At 45.6% G+C, this 24630-nt stretch overlaps 2 protein-coding genes across 2 annotated transcripts; both read right to left on the reverse strand.

Annotated features, from left to right (window-relative positions):
* Positions 1–9723: 9723 nt before the first annotated feature.
* Positions 9724–10965, reverse strand: Dppa5 (developmental pluripotency associated 5). The gene is given in 3 exon segments (NM_001447087.1): positions 9724–10013; positions 10437–10616; positions 10693–10965. Coding segments are annotated over 3 exon segments (351 nt in total). The 5' UTR covers positions 10805–10965; the 3' UTR covers positions 9724–9954.
* Positions 10966–17738: 6773 nt separating this feature from the next.
* On the reverse strand, positions 17739–18889 carry Ooep (oocyte expressed protein). The gene is given in 3 exon segments (NM_001447089.1): positions 17739–17995; positions 18281–18463; positions 18660–18889. Coding segments are annotated over 3 exon segments (474 nt in total). The 5' UTR covers positions 18859–18889; the 3' UTR covers positions 17739–17903.
* Positions 18890–24630: the final 5741 nt, after the last annotated feature.

Here is a 24630-nt window from a genome sequence, read left to right on the forward strand (position 1 = left end):
GAGCGAGAGCGAGAGCGAGAGCGAGAGCGAGAGCGAGAGCGAGAGCGAGAGCGAGAGCGAGAGCGAGAGCGAGAGCGAGAGCGAGAGCGAGAGCGAGAGCGAGCTAGAAGCCTTGAATGCTGCATATACTTCCTTCTTTCTTTGTACAGATTAATTTAGTATATTAATAAAAATCATTGATATACCCCAATACTACATCACAAATCATGCTTTATTTAACATTTATTTTTTATTTATTTGTATGTGTCCGTGCGCGCGTGCTTCCGCCACCATCTCTGGAAAATTCTCACTTTCAAATCCTAATACTGCCTTATAGACACTCTTGGAAAGGTGTGTGTGGGGGATCTATAGATATTTATTTAGCAAACAAGTTATTGGTTTAAATTTCTCCATGTAAACAGTGTCCTGAACTCTTGCCTGAAAACGTTCCTTCAAATCCCCAATATGTTTTTTAGTAACATTACTTTCGTTTTCTACCTACAAACACAGCTCCAGCAGAGATGACACAGCACACACTCAAGTCTAGCGCCGTGGTACAGTGGGTGCTTAACATGTGGGAGGCCCTGGATTCTGTGCTCAGTACAGAAAACAAGAAATGGATTAGCAGTAAATCAATCCATAAAAACAGCGAAGAGGTGGGAAAGAGGGCCACGAGGAATCGGGATCCAGATTGAGAGCCCAGCTGGGAGTCAGGGATAAAAGGAAACTGCTTGGTTGGTGCTGGACCGCTAGCAAATCACTTTCTGTCCCAATCTCTTAGTTTCTACCATCTCTCTGGAAGGTCTGGGGACCATACACACAGGCCTACACCTCCCCTCGCCCCCTCTCCCCACCCGTCAGGCTGCACTTCCTTTATTTCCTAGGTCTCCAGCAGGTGGCGTTCTGCTTTCTCTCTTAAGGTTCACGCAGAGGTAACTTCCAGGGCTCTTTCCTCCCAGGTCCAATGCCAGGCATTCACTTGCTGAGTACTAACCATCAGGCTCCTTGTTACCCTTAGCACTGATGTAATTTCACAAATCCTAGAACATGATTCCTGTCAGGCTAGAGCATACTAAAAGGCAGAGCCCTCCCTTCTGAAGAGGCTGACAGTTGCTTCAGTCAACCTCCCTTCAGAGAGGTCCGGGAGAACTGGACCTTGGCAAGAAGTTACCTTACTGTTTTCATCCATCCAAGGAGCAAAGCATTTCCTATGGCCCTCACATTGTGTGTGTGTGTGTGTGTGTGTGTGTGTGTGTGTGTGTGTGTGTGTGTGTGTGGTAAGAAGTTTTGAGAAATGAAACACCAACCCACGCTATTGCCAGTACCATCGGGCCACATGGCATCTGCGTGGTATTTTCATCTCAGTCAGCCAAACTCAGCAGATATTTGGCCCAGAGCTCTCAAAATGTCTCCACTCTCTTAAGTTTCCAATTTCCATCCCACACTATTGCCAGCTACTCCCTGGGCCCTGTGGCAATCTCGCTGCCATGGCTAGTCCCATCTAGTTACCAAGGTAGGTCGCTGCCACACCAGTCCCATACAGAAACTGCCTACCTCAAGGCTCTCTTGCTTCAGACTCTGCTCACATTCCCAGCAACCCGGTAAAATCAAAACTCTAGAGGCTTGTAATCTATTAATCAAATCAGATTTATATCAGTAAATTCTCACTCCACAAAACATCCACACAATAAACTCAGAGCCAACTGACATTGATATAAACTGTCTGCCTAGATAAGACAAATTGTCCTGTAATAACCCATCCCTTATAAGACAGTCATAGCTACCTGTGGCTATTAAAGCCACAACAGGGCTGGTTCATCCTTATCCTCCTCTGCCTTAGTTTTTTCTCCTCTTTTCTCTCCCCCAACTTTCTTTTTCACTGCCCAATCACAGGCCTTGCCTTATCTTGTTCCTGCCCTCACCTGTTTATAGACATCAATCCACATATATACATATATATTTAATATATAACACAGAAATACAACACTTGCTGGGTGGTGGTGGTGGCTGTCTTTAATTCCAGCATTCAGGAGGCAGAAGCAGGCTGAGCTCTGTCCTGAGCACAGTCCTCTATAGAGCTCCAGTACAGCCGAGGCTACACAGAAAAACTTTGTATTGAAATACCCAAAATAGAGAAATGCCAACCCACAGAAGGATTGCGATGGGGACACAACACACCCTGCATTATAAGACTACATTCTGCTTCCTGCTGTAGGGAGGACTCACTGCTAATGGTTTGTTTTGTTAGCCTGGCTCAAGAGGAAGACTGGCTGACATGGCCTTGGCGTCTGAGAACACTGCCTTTCCACAGAGTAAGGTATAGAGAAATCTCCACCATAACTCACAAAGATAAGACCTGCTACCTGACCAGAAGGGCAAGACTGTTGTCTGCCTGCCTTCGTTTTCCCTCCCGGTCTGAGAATGCTGGCAATAATGGAAGACAGAGTCTTAGGACTCAAATCCAGCCTCTCAGGATGCTGGCTCTGGGGATAAAATACAGTTTGACGATTCAATCCCTGTTTTTTGTTTGTTTTGCTTTTTGTCTTGTTGGGGGTTTTTGTTTGCTTGTTTGTTGTTCTTGTTGGGTTGTTTTTTCGTTTTGTTTTGGTCCTATGTGAAGTGAAGCAGGGTCACTTACAATTGACAACTTGATCTCCTCAACTGTACAGATGTCCAAGGCTTCCAATAAGCCTTGGCTGTTGTTACTGTTAGCCATTTTGTTTGGTTTTTTTCTTAAGGAGATAGTATTGGGATTTTTGTTTCGGGGGGAGGGGTGGTTTATTCTCAGTCCTCTTATAAAGCCCTAGTTATAACTTCAGGTTTTCCAGCCTCCTTCTGCCCAAGGTGTTGATTTTAGGTGTGACACAGCCATGCCCACCCTATGGGCCAGTTCTCTGCCCCCAGTAGAGTTTGACCCTTCATCCCTACAACAATGAAAGCTCCTGATTTTTGTGGTTTGTTCTGGTTTGCTGTTTTCCTTCAATCAGTTCTTCTACATCTGGAAATTATTAAGAGTAGCCATTTCAAATAATAAATTAACCTTCATGCAATTACTTCCAAAACTCCTTAAAGCACTCTTGATTTGATTATTGGAGTTCACAGTATTTTTCTGATTTTCCTTTTTCCGGTGTGCTGCATACAATCTTAAGGGCAAGGTCAATCTTTGCTATGGTTGGAAATGTGCTGTGTTGGGGGCTGGGCTTTGAGCACATTCAGAACTACCACCGTCCCAGTCTGCAAGGTCAATACTGGCTTCTCAGTTCAGTATTGGACTTCAACCCTCAGTTAATATTACCATATACAACCTTTCATTGCCAACTGATTTTTTTTTTCAGGATTCATGAGCAAACACTGAATACTGCACCTACCAGCTAAAAAAAAAAAAGCTTGCCCAGGTGGTACCGTTAAGCCAGTCAGTCTCTTGGGAGTGAAGCTGGTACCACCTTGCCTGAGGGAAAGTGGTGAAGGCTGGCAGAAGTAAGAGCAAGTGAGGTTTGTTTATGGTACTTTATGTGTGATGCAGGAGACCTAAGCCAGGGTCCTGAGCATCCCAGAAAGCTGTTCCACCACAGGCATATCCCTGGAGCTTCCTTCTGGTCCCTCTTTTAGAAGAGCAGTTTTACCCCTAGGAATTTAGCCTACCGACAGGTTAACAAAACAACACTATTCAGTGAATTCCACACACCTGTAAAGACAAAAGGTCAGGAATATCCAATGGCCCTTTGAAAGAGAGCTAATTAAATGGGATATCCGACAGTTGGGAAGGGGAAAATAATAATAAACATTTATAATTGACAAACTCTGACTGCATGGTGGGTCATGCCTATAACCCCAGCAGCCAGGAGGTTAAAGCCACAAGCTCAAGGCCAGACTGGGCTACATAGCAATGAGACCCTGTCTCAAAAAACAAAACAGGGTCAGCAAGATAACTCAGCTTCTGCCAGGCCTGATGACCTGAGTCTTAACCCCAGAACCTTCAGAGGAAAGGAGAGGTCCAACTCCAGTAAGATGTCCTCTGATCGGGGTTGGGGATTTAGCTCAGTGGTAGAGCACTTGCTTAGCAAGCGCAAGGCCCTGGGTTCGGTCCCCAGCTCCGGAAAAAAAGAAAAAAGAAAAAAGAAAAAGAAGAAGAAGAAGAAAAGATGTCTACACAGTAGTATACCACACGCGCGCGCGCGCGCGCGCGCGCACACACACACACACACACACACACACACACACACAGAGGGTGTGTGGGGGGAGATTAAGACATAAATACCGAGGGGCTGAGGATTTAGCTCAGTGGTAGAGCGCTTACCTAGGAAGCACAAGGCCCTGGGTTCGGTCCCCAGCTCCGAAAAAAAGAACCAAAAAAAAAAAAAAAAAAAAAAGACATAAATACCACTTTTTAAACCCCTAGAAGCTTTGAAGTGGTGGTACATGACTTTAATCCCAGCGCTCCCAGTACCCAAGAGGGAGAAGCAGATGGATCTCTGGGTTCAAGGCCAATCTGGTCTACAGATTGAATTCCAGAACAGCCAGAGCTACAAAGAGAAACCCAGTCTTGAAAAACCAAAAATAAATAAGTAACTCTGGAACTATATACAGGAAAGTAAAACTTTTTCATTGCTGGGAAGGAGAAAATAGATGAACGTGAAACAGATAATAGATTTTCTATCACGTTAGGGTGTGTGTGTGTGTGTGTGTGTGTGTGTGTGTGTGTGTTGAATGTCAGTTGTTTCTTCCCACCCAAAAGTCCCAGGAACTGAACTCTGGTTTGCCAAGAAGCGTCTGTGGGTGCCGCTCCCTCCCCCTGGGATTTTGATCCATTTGAATGCAGTATTTGCTAAATTTCCACTTTTCTTTCTTTGAGGGGCTGATACCGAACCAAGGCCTCACCATTCCAGGCAAGTATACTACCTCCCATTGGTTACATGCCTCACCCCTGTAGTGTCTAAAAGTTTAAAACTAAGTAGTGTGGGGGCAAAATCAGCTTAATACGTTGAAGTAGTTGTATCCTTACTGCCGACGTGATTATAGTAAGTAAACCAAGCCAGTCTCAGACGAGCTGGGCCTGCTCTTTCTCATGTGGCAATACTTGATTTCTATCGGCACAGAAATCAGATGGTCAACCATAGTGCATGGTGCATGCCTTTATCCCAGCACTGAGGAGACAGAGGTAAGCTGATCTCTGTGGGTTCCTGGACAGCCGACAGCCAGGGATACACCGTGCAACCCTGTCTCAAAAACAAAACAACAACAACAACAACAAAATCACACAACGCTGGAAAGAAGTAGAAGTAGAAATTGTATCAGAGACAAAGATGAACAGCAGAGAGGGGTGGGGTGGGAAAGAGGAGGGGAGGATTGGGGAGGGGCACACTTCAGGTGCCTGGTACGCTTGCATGAAAATATCCTCATGTAATCCCCTACTGTGCACAATGGAAAAAGAAGCCAAGTGGCTTTGATTCTGAAAAACTGAACTCAGGTGAATGAACTATCTAATGTGGGGAGGGAAATGTCTCCGCTCTGTGTGTTAAGACACCACAGTGATCTAAAATACGTTGGCCAGGCAAAGGGGGGGAAGGGGGTACAGGCCTTTTATCTGAGCCCTAGGGAGGTAGAGGCAGAGGCAGGTGGATCCCTGCATATAAAAATCCTGTCTCAAATGCCCTCCTCCCCAGAAAAGTTGGCTGGCTGCTCTCCATCTCAGGCCTTTGTTACTTTAAAAAATGGTTTTTATTCCAATGTAGTGTGGGTCCATAGAGTCTCCATTTTCTGCTGTGTTCTACTATTTTTCTCATATGTTAACTGCTGACAAATCTCCAGAAATATCCTGTCCAATACTGTTTCATTCAAAATGGGGATCTTTTTTGTTCTGGCTTTTTTTTTTTTTCCTGAAACTAAAGTGTGCCTACCCACAACCTACGCCACTCCACATGACCTACTCTGTGCACGGACGGATCTGGGTCCTGGCAATTACCGTGACCTCACCATGAGGGGTCACAAGATCCTCCTGCATTGATAGGATTCTGCAAGGCAGACTGAGGTTTTGGGGGGATTGAGGTGGTGTTTCAAACAAGGTTTCTCTGTATACACCTGCCTGACCTGGAACTTGCTCTGTAAGCCAGGCTGCAGATCCAACTGCCTCTGCCTTCCCAGTATTGGATTAAAAGTGTGTGCCACTATCTAGAAATTAGAGCTTTTGTGTCTTATACTGCAAATGGGAAGTCTTTCATCTGCGTGTAGTTACTTAATCAAAGATGCACTTGCTTTAACAATTATTATTTCCTGGGGGAACATAAATAATTTTGAGACAATAACTCATGCAGCTCAAGGTGGCCTTGCACTCACTAAAAAACTAAGGATGACCCTGAATTTCTGACTCTAGCTCCCAAAGAGTTACAAGTATTATGTGCCACCTTGTCCTGCTTTTGAATTGCTAGGGATCAAATTCACAGCTTCACGGACGCTGGGCAAACTCTCACGTCTCCTACAATCCCATCCCTTCGCCATGCCTGTTTGTGTGTTTGCTTGGTGAAGTCAGGACCTCCTGTAGCCAAAACTGACCTCCAAGTAGCTGAAAATCATCATCTCAAACTCCCGATCCTTCTAACTTTTTAAGTTCTGGGATTCCAACATATATCACCAGACCCAGTTTAAAACAGGGCAGGCCAGGTGGTGGTGGCCCAGGCCTTAAATCCCAGTGCTAGGGAGGCAGGGACAGGCAGATCTCTGTGAGTTCAAGGCCGGCCTGGTCTAGAACAGCCAGGGCTGCTGTTTTAAAAAAACAAAACAGCCAACAACATACAACAAAAAGACAAAAACGGTGAGGGGGATGTAGAGAGAGAGTTGGCCAAGTGACTACATTTGCAGAGAACCTGGGTTTGATCCCAGCACTCAAATGGTAACTCCTAACTGCAGTTCCAGGGACTTGGATGCCTTTTTCTAACCCCTCAGGCACCAGAAAACACAAATGATGGCAGGTATATACATGCAAGAAAAACCCATACACATAAAATAATCTTTTTAAATCTAAAAAAATAAATAAATAAATAAAATAACTAAAAAAACAAGCAAAACCCAAACTTTTCATTTCCTTCAAAATATCGGAATGGTCCAGAAAGCTCAGGTCAGAATTCTCAAGGATGAGATTCAAAATGCTAATGCAGTGAGACCCGCAGGCAGGCTTCGTGACAGCCAATGACACCAGAAAACTGTATAAAGGAGTCCTATTGTGTTCTTTTGAGTGTTCCTGGATGGGAACCTTGGAGTATGGGCTAAGGCTAGAGTCCCTCCTTCGGATCCGAGGTGGAAGAAATTAACCCTTTCAGCACTGGACTAAGAATAGCCTTTCTTTTTTTTTTTTTTTTGGTTCTTTTTTTTCCGGAGCTGGGGACCGAACCCAGGGCCTTGCGCTTCCTAAGCAAGCGCTCTAACACTGAGCTAAATCCCCAACCCCTAGCCTTTCATTCATAGATGAACACTAACTTATTCTGGGGCTGAAGAAATGCCTCGACCGCTAAAAGCATTCGTTGCTTTTGCAGAGGCTTTGGGTTCAGCTCCCAGCACCCACCTGGTACACTCATAACCATCCATTTCCAGGGAATCCAACACCCTCTTCCAACAACATACACCTATATACCTACACATGCCCATACAGAAATCTATATTTACCTAGTAAAAACTGAATTACAAAAAAAAAAAAAGGAAACATATTTATTGAACACAGGAGTGGTGCTCCTATCTGCAATCTCTAATAGTCAGAAGGCTGAGGCAGGAATCCTGATGTTTGAGAAGAGCCTGGGCTATAATGATGAAAGACCCCCAGTGTGGGGAGACCCTCACTCAAGTCTCGGGATGACACGACCCCCCCCCCCAAGAACTCACACAAGACCGTCCTTGCTGTAATCACATGGTTTATCGATAGGAACCAGTGCACTGGGGTCAAGACTCGTATCCCACGCAGGGGCACAGGAGTTCGACGCCCAGTAGCTGAGAGAAGGGGTATTTAAAGGAAGAAGCCACAACCCAAGGGGACAGGGATGGCGTCATTGGAAAATGTGGAGAATACCACTGAAAAGTCACAAGAAGCTTTCTGTCTCTCAAGATTGCTTTTAAGATTGTAATCTAACTTTATGGTCAGTTAGTTCCTGGGAGAAGCTTCCTCTTATCTTTAGTAGGTTGGGATCACCACCTATCTAAGGGCCTTACCTTTAAGCCCTTTTATCTAGTTTCTGGGAAAGCAGGCTCAAGAAATGTGACCTTTTACCTACTTACAGGTAAAAGGTCTGGAATTTGAGGTATTTAGTGCTTCTTAGGGGTAAGACAGCATTTCTAAACTTCTGACTTTTTGGCTGTATTTTTTTATTCTTTCAATGAGACCTGCTTCAAAAGGAACAAAATTTAAGAAACATACACCAATGTGCCTATGTGTATGTGTATATATCCATTCCAATGCTGATGTGTATATATGTGGAGTATATGTTTGTATATGTATGGTGATCTGTGTGTATACATGTGTGAACTTATCTCAATGGTGACATGTATATACAGAGATGCGTGTATGTATTCATATGGTGATGTCTACCAGTCAATGGTGATATAAATGTAGTATAAATGTGTTTATCTGGTCATCTGTTCTGTTACCGTTCTGATTTGACTTGAGCTCAGGACAGCTATAACTCTTGTATCCCTCCCTTCAACCCTTCTACTCAGAGAGGAATACTGAAGCCCACCGCTTACGTGCTCACTAGATTCCTCCTCTAGTAGAGAAAAGGCACAAATGAGATGCTAACACTCACATCGGGTTTGTGACCTCCAAGAAGGAAGAATAAAGCTGACTGTAGGGAAGGCTCTCTCAACGGAAATAAATGTGCATCACAGACGAGCAGAACCCGCTGGTGCCCCCAGATAAAGGCAGGTGATCTCTGAGAGTTCAAGGAGAGCCAGACCTATTATAGAGGGAGTTGGAGCTCAGCCAGGGGCGGAGTTAAGACCCTACCTAAAAAAAACAAAAACAAAAGATCTTCAAGAAGTAACAAGCTCGGTATCTGGAGGAAGGATGAGCTAGGGCAGAAAATGCTGCCTTCTACGCACAAGTGAGATTACTTAAAGCCTAGTAAGGGGACAAAGAGAGTTGGGATTTTTTTTAATTGGATGAGAAAATTCAATGCAGACTTCTTGGCACTGGGCGTGGTAGCACATGTTTATAATCCCAGCATTTGGGAAGTGTTGGGAGAGCAATTATGCAGTGGAAACAGATTTATCTCCACAGAAGAGGATTTTCTCCCATTGCTGTCAACAGAATTTGTTAGTTGTTTCTAAGTCCCCTACACGTACATATAGATGTATAGCAATAGGTATGTATTTTTATTTTGAGATAGGGTCTCACTTAGTCCAAATTGGCCTAGAACTTGCTTTGTAGCTGAGGCTGGCCATGAACTCCAGATCCTACTTCCTCCCAAGACCTTACATATATTTAAGGACAGAAACGTACCTAAGGTCATAAAGCCAGAAAGCTCCCCACGTGGGAATTATCCCACATTAACTATCAAACTGGTCTCCACAGGGTAAACTGAAATACCTACTTTGGTGAGTCTTCAACCATCACAAGCCCTCTAACGCAGCAATTCATACCCCACATTACACGCTAGAAAGGTTGGATTTCACAACAGGTTGGATGCAGAAGCTGAAGATCCCCCCCAAAGCTATACTCCGTTCAAGCATTTACAAGGATACAAAGGTACACTGGGAAAGGGGTAATGGCTCTTTCCATATTTTAATGGCACGCGTTTTAATCATTTAAATTTTATTCGTTAAAATAACAGCCTTGGAGAAAGAGATATTCTCATCAGAAGTCACAGCGGGGATCCAGGAATATCTCGTTAGACTATAAAGGATATAACGTAGTTAAAAACCACGCCAGAACCAAACACCAGCCACGGCTCAATCTCTGTGTGTGCAGGTGGGAGTCATTCTGACTGGAAACTGGCTTCACTCCAAACACTGGCCCAGTTCCAGGGTCTTCATGGCTTCCTCCAGCTTGAGCATTCCTGCATGAGAAACCGCAGCAGGAGGATTAAGTGTTGTGGGACAGTAGGGGGACCTCATGATTCTCCATATCTTTAAGCATCTTTTTGTGGCCCTCTAATTAGAATGGGGGACACCACGGGGCCAGTTCTAACGTTCTCCTAGAAGCCCAGAGATGGGGGTGGGGTGGGACAGTGTTACCTCAGATAACCCTGACCAGAGGGACAAATCCCAACCCCCTTTCCCCTTAGACTTACCTCTAGGGCCCCTGACCCCCAAAAAGATTGTCAGAGACAGCTCAGAGACCAAGGAAGAATCCTACGTGATGCCCAAGGCAAGGAATCTTCAGAGGGATGCAACCAGTGGAGATGTGAAAAGGAGGTAAGCGAGGGGGAGGAGGCTGCTCCGCCATGCCCTGGTTCAGGGCACCTGTAAGCGACTCTCACCTCTTTCCTGGCGCAGGCGGTACCTCTCAGCCATGGACTGAAGCATCCATTTAGCCCGAAGCTTGTGGTTGCAAGAGCCATAAATTAAGACCTCCGTAAGTCCGGAAGATTCCAGAATCTTCAGTTCAAACATGGCTCGGCTCACCTGCTCGATGTGAGGCATTCGAGATCCCTGTGGGCCTGTTGGGGAAAGGAAATGAGCGCTCCAGGACCCGGAGCCTGGGCCTTGGCAACCCGGTCCAGACTTGCTACTCACCAAACAGAGATTTTAGCACCAGCGTGTGGACTTGGAATACTTCTGGATCTTTCAGGTCTTCAGGAACTTTCACCCACGGGGGGATATCTTTACGGGTCACAAGGGTTGCCATCTTAATTCCTGGTTAGGAACCAATTTCCAATGAAGACTAGGTCAGACTTAACTTTGATGGCCCACAGCCCCAGGCTCAAGAAGCTTTAGGAGCTGTGAGGGCGATGTTTGACGAGACCACGCCTACCAGGGCCCGCCCACTACGGGGCCCAATCTCAGACTGTACTCTCAGGCTGTGCTCCTGGGAGACGAATCCAGGCCCCAGGCCTCCCTGTCCAGCTGATCCAAGCTAACTAGGTTTGTCCCTGTACTGCCTTGTTTTTCCAAATCCAGGGGTGGGGATCTTGGGAATAGAAGTCAGTGCTGATGACCTTCCTCTGAGAAATAACCAATGGGGTCTGAACCCCGAAAACTAAGGAATCCATGGGAAGGTTCAAAGACTTCTAAAAGACTAGCTTTCCCCATCCGGAAAGAATCGGATCCTGAGGCCTCATTTTGTGGGAAGTCAGAGCAACTCCCAACAACTCAACAATAATTCTTGCCGTTTAATGAAAATGAAAGGAAGTTTGGGATCTCGTTCTTTTCACTAAAAGCTCTAGGTGCCTTTAAAGTGTGCCCACTATCTTCCTTAAAGGTCCTGGTTCGGATGTTTTGAACTAACCTGAAATTCAAAGGTCACGTGTTCCTGGCCTGCCCCCTTCACTCCAAACTAGTCTAGGCTTCAGGTGAGCGACTGAATAAACTTGGCTTATTCACTATTAAAAACAGTATTTCAAACAAATCTGGAGCCATTTGGGTTCACTGGCGTGGAGATGATTTCAGTTATGGCTTATGATGAAGCCCAGGCCCAGCAAAGCCTGGTATCATGTGAAGTCCTTTCAGCAGGTTTTTAGTAACAGCTTAGGCCATCATTTTATTGTGGGTGGGTTCTTTTTTGGGGGGGAGGGGGTGTTGGATGATTGGTTTTTTTGGTTTTTTATTTTGTTTTGTTTTTTGTTTTTGTTTTTTGGAGACAGGGTTTCGATATGTAGCCCCTTGGCTGTCCTGGAACTTGCTCTGTAGACCAGGCTAGCCTGCATAAAGAATTCAGCCTCCCTAGTGCTGGGATTAAACATGCATGCCACCACTACCTGGCTTGGTCTGGGCTTTAGTGCAAGGACTAGCATTAACAATTTAGAAAATGATCACCAATAGCTAAAACCATTGGATGAAGGTTAATGAAGACTAGATATTTAAAAGGTCTGGAAGTCTCAGGGCATTGCCTTACAACAGAGACTGTCTTAGTCAGGGTTCTCTAGAGTCACAGGACTATGGGTAGTCTCTATATAGTAAGGGGATTTGTTTACAGTCTATAATCCAACCCCCCAACAATGGTCAGCAGCGGCTGTGAATGGAAGTCCAAGGATTTAGCAGTAGCTCAGTCCCACAGGGCAGGCAGGCAAAGAAGAGAGAATTCTTCCTTCTTCCAATGTCCTTATGTAGGTCTCCAGCCGAAGGTGTCCCAGATTAAATGTGTGTACCACCACGCCTAGATCTGGGACTTGTTTTGTCCCAGATGGCCTTGAACTCAGAGATCTCCTTGCCTTAGTCTCCTGGGAGGCATAGACACTATGCCTCAAGATCAGGATCAAAGGTGAGCCTTCCAAATCTGGATTGTAGTTCATTCCAGAAATACTCAAGTTGACAACCGGGAAGGGCCACTACAGAGACAATGAGACAAAGTTGGTCAATTGTCATGTAAAAAGAGTGAGAGTGCCCTTTTAATAGTAGACTGAAGGGACATTAAATGCTGTGCTAAGGTTCTCCACTCAAAGACTATTTCAATGCAAGGAAGAAAACAAAGTATTACGAAATTGTTTAGAAATGTCTACAGAGTGTCTGGAATAAGCACTTGGGAGGTAGGAGAGTCATGGGTCAAAGCCAGGTTAGGCTTTGCGGCGAGACTCCGTTTCAACAATAAAAAAAGAGGGAACTTGAGAGAAGCCTCAGCTGTTAGAACACTGTGAGTGTTTATGCATAGTAAGTTTAGGTGTATGGAGGGCAGGGGTCAGATTCCCTGCAGAGGTACAGGATTACATAGGCACTAAGGAACTAACTTTGGATCTCCTGAAAGGGCAGTTAACCTTCCTAACTGCTCACATCTCATCAAAACAAAACCAAGTGTTTGTTCCCTCAACTCTTCTGTAGTTTTGATTAAACACACACACACACACACACACACACACACAGAGAGAGAGAGAGAGAGAGAGAGAGACACACACACACAGAGTGTAGGAGGTTATGGATGGAAAAAAAAGAAATAAAATGGACAGAACATTACTGTTCCTAGGTATGATGGAGAAGTGGCCAAGAAAGTAAACAGAAGGCCAGGTACCCACAATGGGTAGAGTATGTAGGGGAAGAGCAGCCTAGAAAAGTTCAATGCTAGGGGCAGTGAATGCTAGACATGAGGGATAGAGGAAGGCAGGCAGGAGAGAGGTCAGGTTGGGTTTGTTGTGTTGAATAGGTACCTCTGCCCTTCGTCCTGACTGTTACAAGTATGGAGGAGGTCAGAGGACAACCTAGAAGCTGGTTCTTTCCTTCCACCCAGGTGCTCAGACTTGGGACAAGTTCCTATGCCCACTGAACGATCTGGACCATCCTTGACATTTTTTGTTGTTTTTCAAGATCAGGATTAGCACCACCACTGCCCAATCCCTTGAAATTTTTTAATGAAAGAGACAATGGAAGTACCATACAGCATCAGATTGCTAAAAACAAGACATTTTGAGGGGGATGTCTTAAGTCATCACAATTTCTAAATCTTCATCTCTAATTCCTTTGGCTGGAGGGATAACAGAAGACTTTTAAAACACTGGAAAACTGGATACCCCCAATCTCCAACCCCAGTTTTTCAAGACAGTGTTTCACTGTGCAACCCTCGCTGTTTGGGAACTCTGTAGACCACACTGGCCTGGAACTCAGAGATCCACCTTTCTCTGCCTCTTGAGTGCTGGGATTAAAGGCGTGTGCCATGACCGTCAGCCTAGAACCTGGGCTTCTATGTCTTCAACTTCAAAAAGGTGTTAGAGGCAATACTGCGCAAACTTCGTGTGTGTGTGTGTGTGTGTGTGTGTGTGTGTGTGTGTGTGGTTTTGACAGGATCTCATGTAGCTTGTGCTATTCTGTTGGCCTCTAACTCCAATCTGGGCCTCGCCGAATGGGCTATTCTCAAGAGGCTTAAAATCTAGCTTCAGCAGTAAGGGACATTATTTCAGGTCCTGGGAGACTGCAAGCTGTCCGAGAGGCTCTATACTTAGTACCCAGAGTCTGTAAGTAGGTTGTCTGGAAGACTACCTTGATGCTTGCTGAGTAGGCCAGAGAGAGAAGGCAGAGGGTCCTGACACCTACAGATTCTCCCCTATTTGGGGTGTGTCACAGAGAAAGCCACTCCTCTCCATTGCCTGGGGCCCCCTTTCAAACCATCCTCCGGACCCCCACACAACTTCTGTGCCAAAGGGTGAAGTCACCCAGTCTTCTTCCCTCCTTCCTTCCTATTCGGATAAAACGCAAAGCAAATATAGTGAGCCACATATACTAGGTAAAAACAGGAACCCCAAAGCCTGAAATCTTGAGACCAAAGCTGCCTTGTCACCATGGGACACGTTGAGCTTAGCTGACCATTTCCACAAACCCCCTGGTGCACAGTACCAGACAATCCTGACTCCTGTGGGAAAACTTTTGGTTGGAAGAAGTAATAGAAAACTAAATGGTTCTGTTTGGAATCCTTCACTCCAACTCCTGGAACTGACAGACGAGATTATATTTTTATGGCCAGGGTATGCTGACCTAGGTGAAACCAACTTTTCCTCCGATGGCCATGAGCTTTTGGCCTGTATGTATGCCTGTGCACCATATTGGAGCCCCCTCCCCCCCAGTCAGTAGAGGACATTAGATCCCCCCAGAATCGGAGTTAGGTTGATTTTTTGAGTCAGCACCTAAGTGCTGGGAGCCAGACCTGGGTACCCTGTGAGCCAAGTCAAGTGCTCTTGAAAGAATTAAAAATACAGCCAAAAACTCAGAAGTTTAGAAATGCTATCTCACCCCTAAGAAGCCCTAAATACTTCAAATTCCAGACCCTGCTCTCTACCAGTAAGTAGGTTTAAAAAAAGGTCATATTTCCTGAGCCTGCTCTCCCAGAAACTAGATAAAAGGGCTTAAAGATAAGGCCCTTAGATAAGAGATTCCCAACCTAGTAAAGATAAGAGGAAGCTTCTCCCAGGAACTAGCTGACCCTAAAGTTAGATTACAATCTTAAAAGCAATCTTGAGAGACAGGGCGTCTCCCTGTGATTTTCATGTGACACCATCGACTCCTGTCCAGGGCTCTGAAGATGAAGTGCTTTCGTTATGCTGTTAGAACCCAGTGCACGTGGCTTTGGATCGAGCAGCTCCTGTCGCTCCTTAGAAAACTTTTCCAAGCTGTGGCTATCCCTATTCAGGTGCCTTGAGTTGTGTCCGGTTCAAAACCTGGTTGCAACCAGCAAAGAGGCTGAGACACAACTGGATTTAAAAGGGCTTTGCAGCTGTGTAAGTTACAAGATTAAATGTAGTAGAAAATTGTGTGCGTGTCCTCACATACATAAAATAATGTAAAAAACACAACAACGACAAAAACAGCCTCTGTCTTAGAGAGTTAGTGAGAGAGAGAAAGAGCGAGAGAGGGAGCGAGAGAGAGGGAGAGAGTGAGAGAGAGCGAGAGGGGCTCTATCTGTGGGTTGGAACCATGGCTTGGTGATTAAGAGCACCAGTTTCTCTTCCAAGGACCCAAGTTTGCTCTCTTCTGGCCTCTGTAGGCACAAGACACACATGTGGTGTGCAAACAGACATACATATCTACTGATAGATACACCTGTACACATAAAAATAAGTAAATAAAACAGAAAAGCTTTATTTGAAAATATACTACTCATAGTCTGTGGTCCTGAGTTTGGGGTATAGGCTAGTAAATACAAATTCTGGTAGAAATACAGAGCTTTGTCCAGAAGTTACTAAAAAAATTTAAGTTTTATGCACAAATCTATTCATAAATCTGCTAGTAATGCTTAATCAATCTACTTAATAAGGTATTGACTTTTTAAATAAATTTACACTAGGAAAAAAAAGTATGGCAAATGTCTTTAAGAAGACAGGAGCTCCTGTGCTAGTGAATTGGGGTGTGTGTGTGTGTGTGTGTGTGTGTGTGTGTGTGTCTGTAAATCATCTGCAAAGAGTAAAGAATTAGAACACCTTATTATTCTGTCAAAGGATAAAATAAAATGAAAAAACAGTAAGGAAAACCCCCAGAACCAACCACAATTTTGTCTAACTCCACAGAGTTCCTGCACTTTTTATTTTCTGAGACCAAATCTCACTATGTGTAGCTCTGGCTGGCCTGGAACTCGCTATACAGACCCGGCTGGGATTGAACTCGCAGAGATCCGTTTGCCTTTGCCTCCCCAGAGCTTGAGGGGTGGTGGGCACAGACACACCTTAGGCACCTTCTGAACCAAGAATTTCACTTCCGGAAAGTGATGGCAGCAAGAGGGCATAGAGCTGCACGTGGTCGTCCTTGTCGTGGGAAAAGGAAAGTGCGTGCGCCACAAAGAACACCTACAAAGGACATCAGTGTGTCCACGCACCCCAGAGGGGAACCCACAACAGACCACGGTCCCGACAGGTGAACCGGTGACTTTAATTGGTTAATTTAGTTACTTACAGGAGCAATGAGGACTCTCTAAGATGAATGACAGGAAAGCTGCAACCTGGAGTTCATACTTCAAACTGCTAGGCATGGCCTGACAGGTCTTGGCAGCTCAGCTGGTGAGCTTCCTTCCTCCAGCAGGTGCTCAGCTTCTGTAATCCTGGGGAAGGGGTTGTCGAGCCTTCTGCTTTCCTAGACATGGGAAGTTTGTGTCTCTCCTTCCTGAGTCCTACTACCCTCAAGAGAATGTGGCATTTTGGAAGAAAATGCTAGAAAAAAAGGCCAAGGAGCGCGTGGGGGGTGGGGTGGGAGTGGGATTGTACTTTTAGCCCACTAAAAGTACATAACCTGGGGGATTTTTTTTGTGATGTATATGACATTGAAGACAGTATACCTCATGATTGGGTAACTCCCTGCGCCACACACACCTAAGGGCCTACCGAGTTAAAGGGCAGCTGCAAAACGTTGCTCTGAATGGTTGTTTTGGAGTCCTGAACATGTTAGAGGTGCAAATTAGTGTAACCTCTCACTGGAAATCACTGGAGTAGGGGCCCGGATATTGTTTTGAAGCACTTCCAAAGTGAATTCTCCTCTCCAACCCACTTCCTGAGACAGAGACTCTCTAAGGCCTGCTGGCCTTGAATTCAAGAGATCCACCTGCCTCTGCCTTCCGTGCTGGATTAAAGGCATTGCACCACCACTACCCAGCTCCTAAGTGAATTCTTGCGCACCTTAAACCAATGGTTCCCAACCTTTCTAATGCTTTGACCCTTTAATACATTTCATTCTGTGCTATCTCATCACTTGGCCACTGTTCTGACTGTACAGTGATATACAGGCTGATATCCTGACCCCGGGTTGGGATCACTGCCTTAAATAAACTAGGTTAAAAAGTACATAGTGGAGCACGACCTTTATCACAGAACTTGGGGAGGTAGAAGCAGGAAGATCTGAGTTCAAGGCCCACCTTGTCTAAATAGGAAGCTGCAGGACAGCCTGGGCTACATAGATATCCTGTCTCGATAAGGAAGGACAAGGGATTAAGAGTTGACATTTTAATGATACCCTTTAACATAAAACAAATCATTTGCTTGACACAGGAGTTAGGGCCCAGCCCAGGAAATATATTATCACCACCCTAAATACTTAAAACACTTTTAAGTCAACTGTGCCATTCTTGAGGCCGGGACTAAATCAAGTTAGAAACTGTAGGAATCCCCCCACATCAACCGAATGGTCCCGTTTACAAATTTTACTGTGTGATGAAACCAACATCATACCAAAAAAATTTTTTTTATTGGAATAGTTCAACGAATTGCTATTTGCAAAGAAAAAAAACAAAATCCAGAAGGTGCTCATGAAGGCAGGTAAGAAAACACCTGTAGTGATTTAAGAATCCATCCGTGCTTCTCTTCCCTCCAGCAGAGGCGGGCTGCAAGTCAGCTTGAGTCTAACTTGCCCTTTGACGCTTGGGTTATGATTGAGGACGCATGTTGTTTTAAAAACTCTTCAACTTGTTTCAGCTTCACAGCTGGGAAAAGATCAACACCAACGGTCAAGAGAAAGGGGAGCGCGGTGTTAAAGAGAAGAGGACCTGAACCTGGAATCTGGAAGATCAGTGCCTACCGCTGAGCTGAGGGATTAATGGGCCCTGGGTGTGTCTGTCTTTCCCTTCTTTCTGCCATTTCTTAAGGACTTTGAGAAAAGGATACCTAGGGACACTAAAGTTTTCTGGTGTTTGAAAACTGCGAGAAATTGTAGAAGCTGAGGTCCTCCCGTGGCTTCCTCCCCGGGTGGGTCTTCTAAAGTCCCTTACCTCTTTGGACTTCGTCTTCTTTGTACCAAGCCACCATGTTCAAGAGAATATTTTTCATTCGAATCTGTGCACTGGGTCGTCCATAGATGGTGATTTCAGCTAGTTTCCCAGAGTTGGCCAAGTTCACGCTCAGCAAGGCCTGGCTCATCCACTCTATTTCTGAGATTTCGGCTTGGTCTGAGCCTAAACAGGTGAGGAAGAGACTCTAAGAAGTAGAATGGCTTCAGGTGGGAAGGCGCAGGCTTTGAAGGGCAGATTGGACTGAGAAACAGGGTATAGACTTGCTGTCCCTAGCAGAGTACAGAGAGCTAACCCAGACCTTTGCTGCCCCTAAAAGAATACAGAGAGTTAACCCAGACCCCTGGGGTGAGAATCTCACCAATGATTCTTTCTGCCACCCAAGATTCCAGGTAGAACACCATAGGATTGCTGAGTTCCTGGACTGGGAACCACCAAGGCAGCACACGAAGTCGCAGGGACACAGGCGGGACGCTGAGCAGCTTCTGAGAGTTTATGAGAGAGAGGTCCTGAGTCGGTTTTTCTGGCTTGGCGTGAGCATCAGCCTTGTGAGGTCCCATACTGGAAAGAACTCTCAGACTGCAAGCTCCAGGAGGTGCGCGGCTTAGCTGCTTTTCAAAGCTGCCCAGCCCAGCCTAGCCCCGCCCCGCCCCTTCTATGCCGCACCCCAAGCCAGAGCGCAAGTGGGTGGGCTGGAGCCTCCGCTCGGTCTTCAGACTGTCATAGTCTAGGCCCTACCCAGTGATTTGGGGACTTAACTTGAATCACCTCCTGTGCTGTACTTAATTTCGTGTTACTTTCAAAGATATAGCCCGGAGCAGGCGAGTAGAGTCTGTAGAATGTGTCTCTTCTGCTGTCTGAATTGTCGCCTTTAGAAATCCTTCTCACCACCACTTCATGTTTTAAGCTTGAAACACACCTAACGAGTTTGACAAATTTTATTCATTTCAAAATCCCTAATTTGTGTGTGCTAGACTTCAGCTCTAAGTGGAATTAAATCCTGATTAAGGTTTTAAAAAAAGGGGTTGGGGATTTAGCTCAGTGGTAGAGCGCTTGCCTAGCAAGCGCAAGGCCCTGGGTTCGGTCCTCAGCTCCAGGAAAAAAAAAAAAAAAGAAGAAGAAGAAAAAAAAAATCACTTTTAGCCTAATACTGTCTATCAAGTTTGCAAGTCTCACTGATTCCTAGAGGATCTGGCCCTGTCCCGAGGGCTGCTCTGTTTCTGTCAGCACTGCTGACACGTCTGCCTGTCCACTGGAAACTTGGAACAGCTTCTCACAGGTTTACTTGAGTTATTCTGTGGAGATGCTCCCAGTTGAAGTTACTTTTACTTCAGAAGCACACACCAAGCCCACCCCCACCCCCACCCCCACGCCCTGTCTCTGTAGTTTGATTCCCTCAGGGAGCTGTAGCCAGCCACAGTGTTGTTTGTGGGCATCAGTTTTTCAAAGATCTGTGAGGAAGACAAGATCCCTGATCGTTCTCATCTGGAAGACCGTTACTTTGTGATTTGCTTTTGTTTTAGAGGCAGAGATTTTTGGAGCCCTAGCTTCCCTGGTATATATCACTGCACCTTAGCCCATGTCAGCCTCCAAAGAATTAAAATGCTTTCAGTGGGGGCAGGATAGACGGCTCAGTGGTTAAGGGCACCAACTGCTCTTCCAGAGGTCCTGAGTTCAATTCCCAGCAACCACATGGTGGCTCACAGCCATCTTGTAATGAGACCAGATGCCTTCTTCTGGTGTAACTGAAGACAGAGACTGTGTGTGTGTGTGTGTGTGTGTGTGTGTGTTTGTGTAATCATTTAAAAAATGCTTTCACTTTTTGACAGGCTCGGCGGGGGCAGGTGTGCCACTGTTTTACCTCCAGGTGTTTTGGTTTGAGTTGGATTAAGAGGAAGGTGGAGGTTATATGACTATCGCTCCCTCATTTTATCTGTAGCCCAACGTATGTTCCTTACTCTTTATACCTGACCCAAACCAAGTAACTGCAACCAAGACTTCTAGCACTTTGGTTTCCTGTTATCTCTGGGGGGGACCAGTCAGAGCGGATTTCAATTCAGACAGCAGAATACATGAGAGATCTATCATCCTGTTTTCTCTAAGTTTTATTCTTCACTGCCTCTCTTCTTGGTCTAATCTTAACTCTTCGTGTTGGGGCAGGAGGCAGAGAGGATGGTGTGGGCAACACCCAGGAGAGCGCATATCCAGGCTGCACTTCAACAGCAGCAGCTTTCTCAACCCCTCTTTTCCTCTTCTCTGTTTCCAGACATGCTCTCACTGAAACTGACACACCTTCCAGGCTGGACTGTCCGGCCAGGAAGATCCACGGATGTTTCAAGTATTGTTCCAAACCAGATGCATTTTAGTCTGACCCCAGACTTCTTGTCACCCACATACCCAAATTCCTCTGGGTTTCTATCTCTCTGGAAGAGCTCCTGTTAGGTTGAGGAAGTTTGTTGGAAATGTCTCCCACTGAGCTTCCCGATACCTGGTTGCTAAGGCCTGGAAAATTGTGACATATCCCCTGCTCCCGCCCAGGAACTCTACTACTCAGCGACACCTCTGCCCTACTATACTGCAGAAAGAAAAACTATTGTGTAGCAAGAATCTTAGGGACCGCGGCAGAGTGAGGCCAGCAATCCTTTGGGAGCTAAGGAACTTAACAAGGCTCAGAAAGGGACAAGATTCACGAGGTGTTATACATGCCATAAACACCTGGTAGGAGCAGGTGTCTCCCATGCTATATATGCCATAAACACCTGGCAGGAGCAGGTGTCTCCCATGCTATATATGCCATAAACACCTGGCAGGAGCAGGCGTCTCCCATGCTATACATGCCATAAACACCTGGCAGGAGCAGGTGTCTCCCATGCTATACATGCCATAAACACCTGGCAGGAGCAGGTGTCTCCCATGCTATATATGCCATAAACACCTGGCAGGAGCAGGTGTCTCCCATGCTATATATGCCATAAACACCTGGCAGGAGCAGGTGTCTCCCATGCTATACATGCCATAAACACCTGGCAGGAGCAGGTGTCTCCCATGCTATATATGCCATAAACACCTGGCAGGAGCAGGCGTCTCCCATGCTATACATGCCATAAACACCTGGTAGGTGCAGAGGAGACTGGTGAAACTGAGTGCAAGGGTGTGGGGAACTATTTAGGTATAGACTTTGTTTCTTCCATCCCCATGTGTTGATGAGGGAGGGTTACAACTCTTTCATGGATGGAGCACATTTACTATTTCTTTTCTGACTTCCTATCTCATACAGTAGTTCTATCTATCTATTATCTATTATCTATCTATCTATCTATCTATCTATCTATTATCTATCTATTTCAATTTTTCAAGACAGGATTTCTCTGTGTAGCCCTGGCAATCTTGGAACTCACTCTGTAGACCAGGCTGGCCTCAAACTCAGAAATCTGCCTGCCTCTGCCTTCCAAGTGCTGGGATTAAAGGTATGCACTATGATACCAGACTGTTAATTCATGTGTTTTTTTAAAGATTTGTTTATTTTATATATGTGATACATTGTCGCTGTCTTCAGACATACCAGGAGAGGGTTCAGATGGCTGTGAGCCACCATGTGGTTGCTGGGATTTGAACTCCGGACCCCTGGAAGAGCAGTCAGTGCACTTAACCGCTGAGCCATCTCTCCAGCCCTCATGTTTTTAAATTACAACAAAATGAGGTGGTGTTTCTTTTTGACCTTTTAATATCTGAACAGCATGTACTTTGCTCATTTGCGTAGTTTAAGTTTATAACAGTTGACTGATGTCTTTGTCAGGACACTGCCATGGATCAATCAGTTTTTTTTTTTTTTTTTTTTTTTGGTTCTTTTTTTCGGAGCTGGGGACCGAACCCAGGGCCTTGCGCTTCCTAGGCAAGCGCTCTACCACTGAGCTAAATCCCCAACCCCAGTTTTGTTTTCTAGTAGGTGATGTTTGGCTGTGCTCTGGGTGGGCCTAGAGCAAAAGTGGTTTAGCAAAGATAACACAAAAGCACCGGAGGCCTAGAATATTCATCAACTTGAAAGCATAGCCAAGCACTTAGCTGAGTGCGTACAAGGTCACATGGTTTGGAACCTGGCCTGACCTCCTTTAGGATAGTCAGAAACTGAAGGGTCTGTGTCCATTCAGGGCCACACTGTGGCTACTTACAGCCATGAAACTTCCTCCCCAAAAGGATGTCCGCTTAGAGCCATGAGCCTCCTAATTTTGTTCCTCTGAAGAGTAGTTCAGGACATGTGAAGGTGGAGGGAGGAATGAAAAATGACAAAAGAGGTGAATAGACAGAGCCTACTGTGCCAAGGGAGGGAGGTAACAGTGCACAGACAGAAGAGATGGGCAGGCAGTGGGCCTGGAGGAAGAGACAGCCATGTAGAGCATCCAACTTTGTCCCTCTAGAGAAGTTTCAGGGCTCCCACTGGAGGCAGAGGCTAGAGTATCCCTGCCAAGTTACAGGCCAGGCAAGGCCTCCCAGCAGACATGGCTGGAGGAATGAAAACCAAGAAACTCTCCTTTAATTCCAGCATGAGGAAACAGAGGCAGGCAGATCTCCGAGTTAGAGCTAGCCTGGTCTTCAGAGTCAGTTACAGGACATCCAGAGCTACTCAAAAGAGCCCTGTTTCAAAATACCAAGGGGAGGGGGGGAGAAAAGATTAAGAACAAACTCTGGCGAGCATCAGCGGTCCTCTGGTGGAGCATGGGAGCCATGTCCTCTCCGCTGCCCGTCCCCCTGCATGTTCTCCTTCCTGTTGCACCCATGAAGACATAGATCGAGCTCAGTTTCTCACCCCTGTGTTTCACCTAGAATGGAGCAGAAGCCAAGGATAGTACCTGGACAACGTCCTCAGGCTGAGCACCCTGAATGAGCTTCATTAACACTAGGGTTCAGCTCTTGGGCTCCTGGGGGTACTCGTGAAGTGTGATGCTTTTGTACCAAGAAGCAAGTCCCCTTTTGTCCCTTGAGGAGAAATGACCCATTCAGAGGTTCCTCTGAGTTGGGTCACAGCAGGCTTGGTCTTCACAGGAGTTCTACAATCATTTTATTCAATTATTATAATTACTTTTATTTCAATTATTTTTTAAAGGTTTATTTATTTTATGTATGTGAGTACACTGTTACTCTCTTCAGAAAAGGGCATCGGATCCCATTACAGGTGGTTGTGAGTCACCATGTGGTTGCTGGGAATTGAACTCGAAACCTCTGGAAGAGCAGTCAGTGCTCTTAAGGGCTGAGCCATTTCTCCAACCCATTTCAATTATTTTTTTAATCTCATGATGCGGTAGGGAGGTCAAGCCAGGTCCTTGTGGGTGCTATAGCTGAACTATGTAACCTTGGGCTCCACCCTCTGGAAGATTAGTACACTCAAAGGGTTTCCTCCTGGTTTTCAATCTACAAGCAAGTCCCCCAGCACCTTAAACACCATCCTCTCTGAAAGACTTTGAATCCAGAAGGCAGTTTCCTGAAGCAAGGTCTCCTCATATTGAGTGTCTAGTTTGGATTTTATTGCTGTGAACAGACACCATGACCAAGGCAACTCTTATAAAGGACAACATTTAATTGGAGCTGGTTTATGGGTTCAGAGGTTCGGTCCATTATCATCAAAGAAGGAGCATGGCAGCATCCAGTTAGGCATGCTGTGGGAGGACCTGAGAGTTCTACATCTTGTTCTGAAGGCAAACAGAAGACTGGCTTCCAGTGAACTAGGATGTGGGTCTTTTTCTTTTTTCTTTTTTTTTTCCTTTTTTCTTTTTTTCAGAGCTGGGGACTGAACCTAGGGCCTTGTGCTTGCTAGGCAAGTGCTCTACCACTGAGCTAAATCACCAACCCCAGGATGTGGGTCTTTTTTTTTTTTTTTAAAGATTTATTTATTTATTATATATAAGTACACTGTAGCTGTCTTCAGATACACCAGAAGAGGGCATCAGATCTCTTTACAGATGGTTGTGAGCCACCATGTGGCTGCTGGGAATTGAACTCATGACCTCTGGAAGAGCAGTCGGGTGCTCTTAACCACTGAGCCATCTCTCCAGCCCCAGGATGTGGGTCTTAAAGTTCACTCCCACGATGACACACTTCCTCCAACAAGGCCACAACTACTAATACTGCCACTCCCTGGGACAAGCATATTCAAACCATCACACTGTGTCCAGAGCTTTTATATTCTTTAGATTGCATTTGCTTGACTCTTGTGCCGTCTTCTATGGTGTTTGTTTGTTTGTTTGTTTGTTTCCAGAGCTGAGGACCGAACCCAGGGCCTTGCACTTGTTAGGCTACCACTGGGCTAAATCCCCAACCTTTGTGCCATCTTCTAAAAC

The sequence above is a fragment of the Rattus norvegicus genome, chromosome 8 (genome assembly GCF_021556685.1).
Source record: "Rattus norvegicus strain SHRSP/BbbUtx chromosome 8, alternate assembly SHRSP_T2T, whole genome shotgun sequence".
Taxonomy (NCBI): Eukaryota; Metazoa; Chordata; class Mammalia; order Rodentia; family Muridae; genus Rattus; species Rattus norvegicus.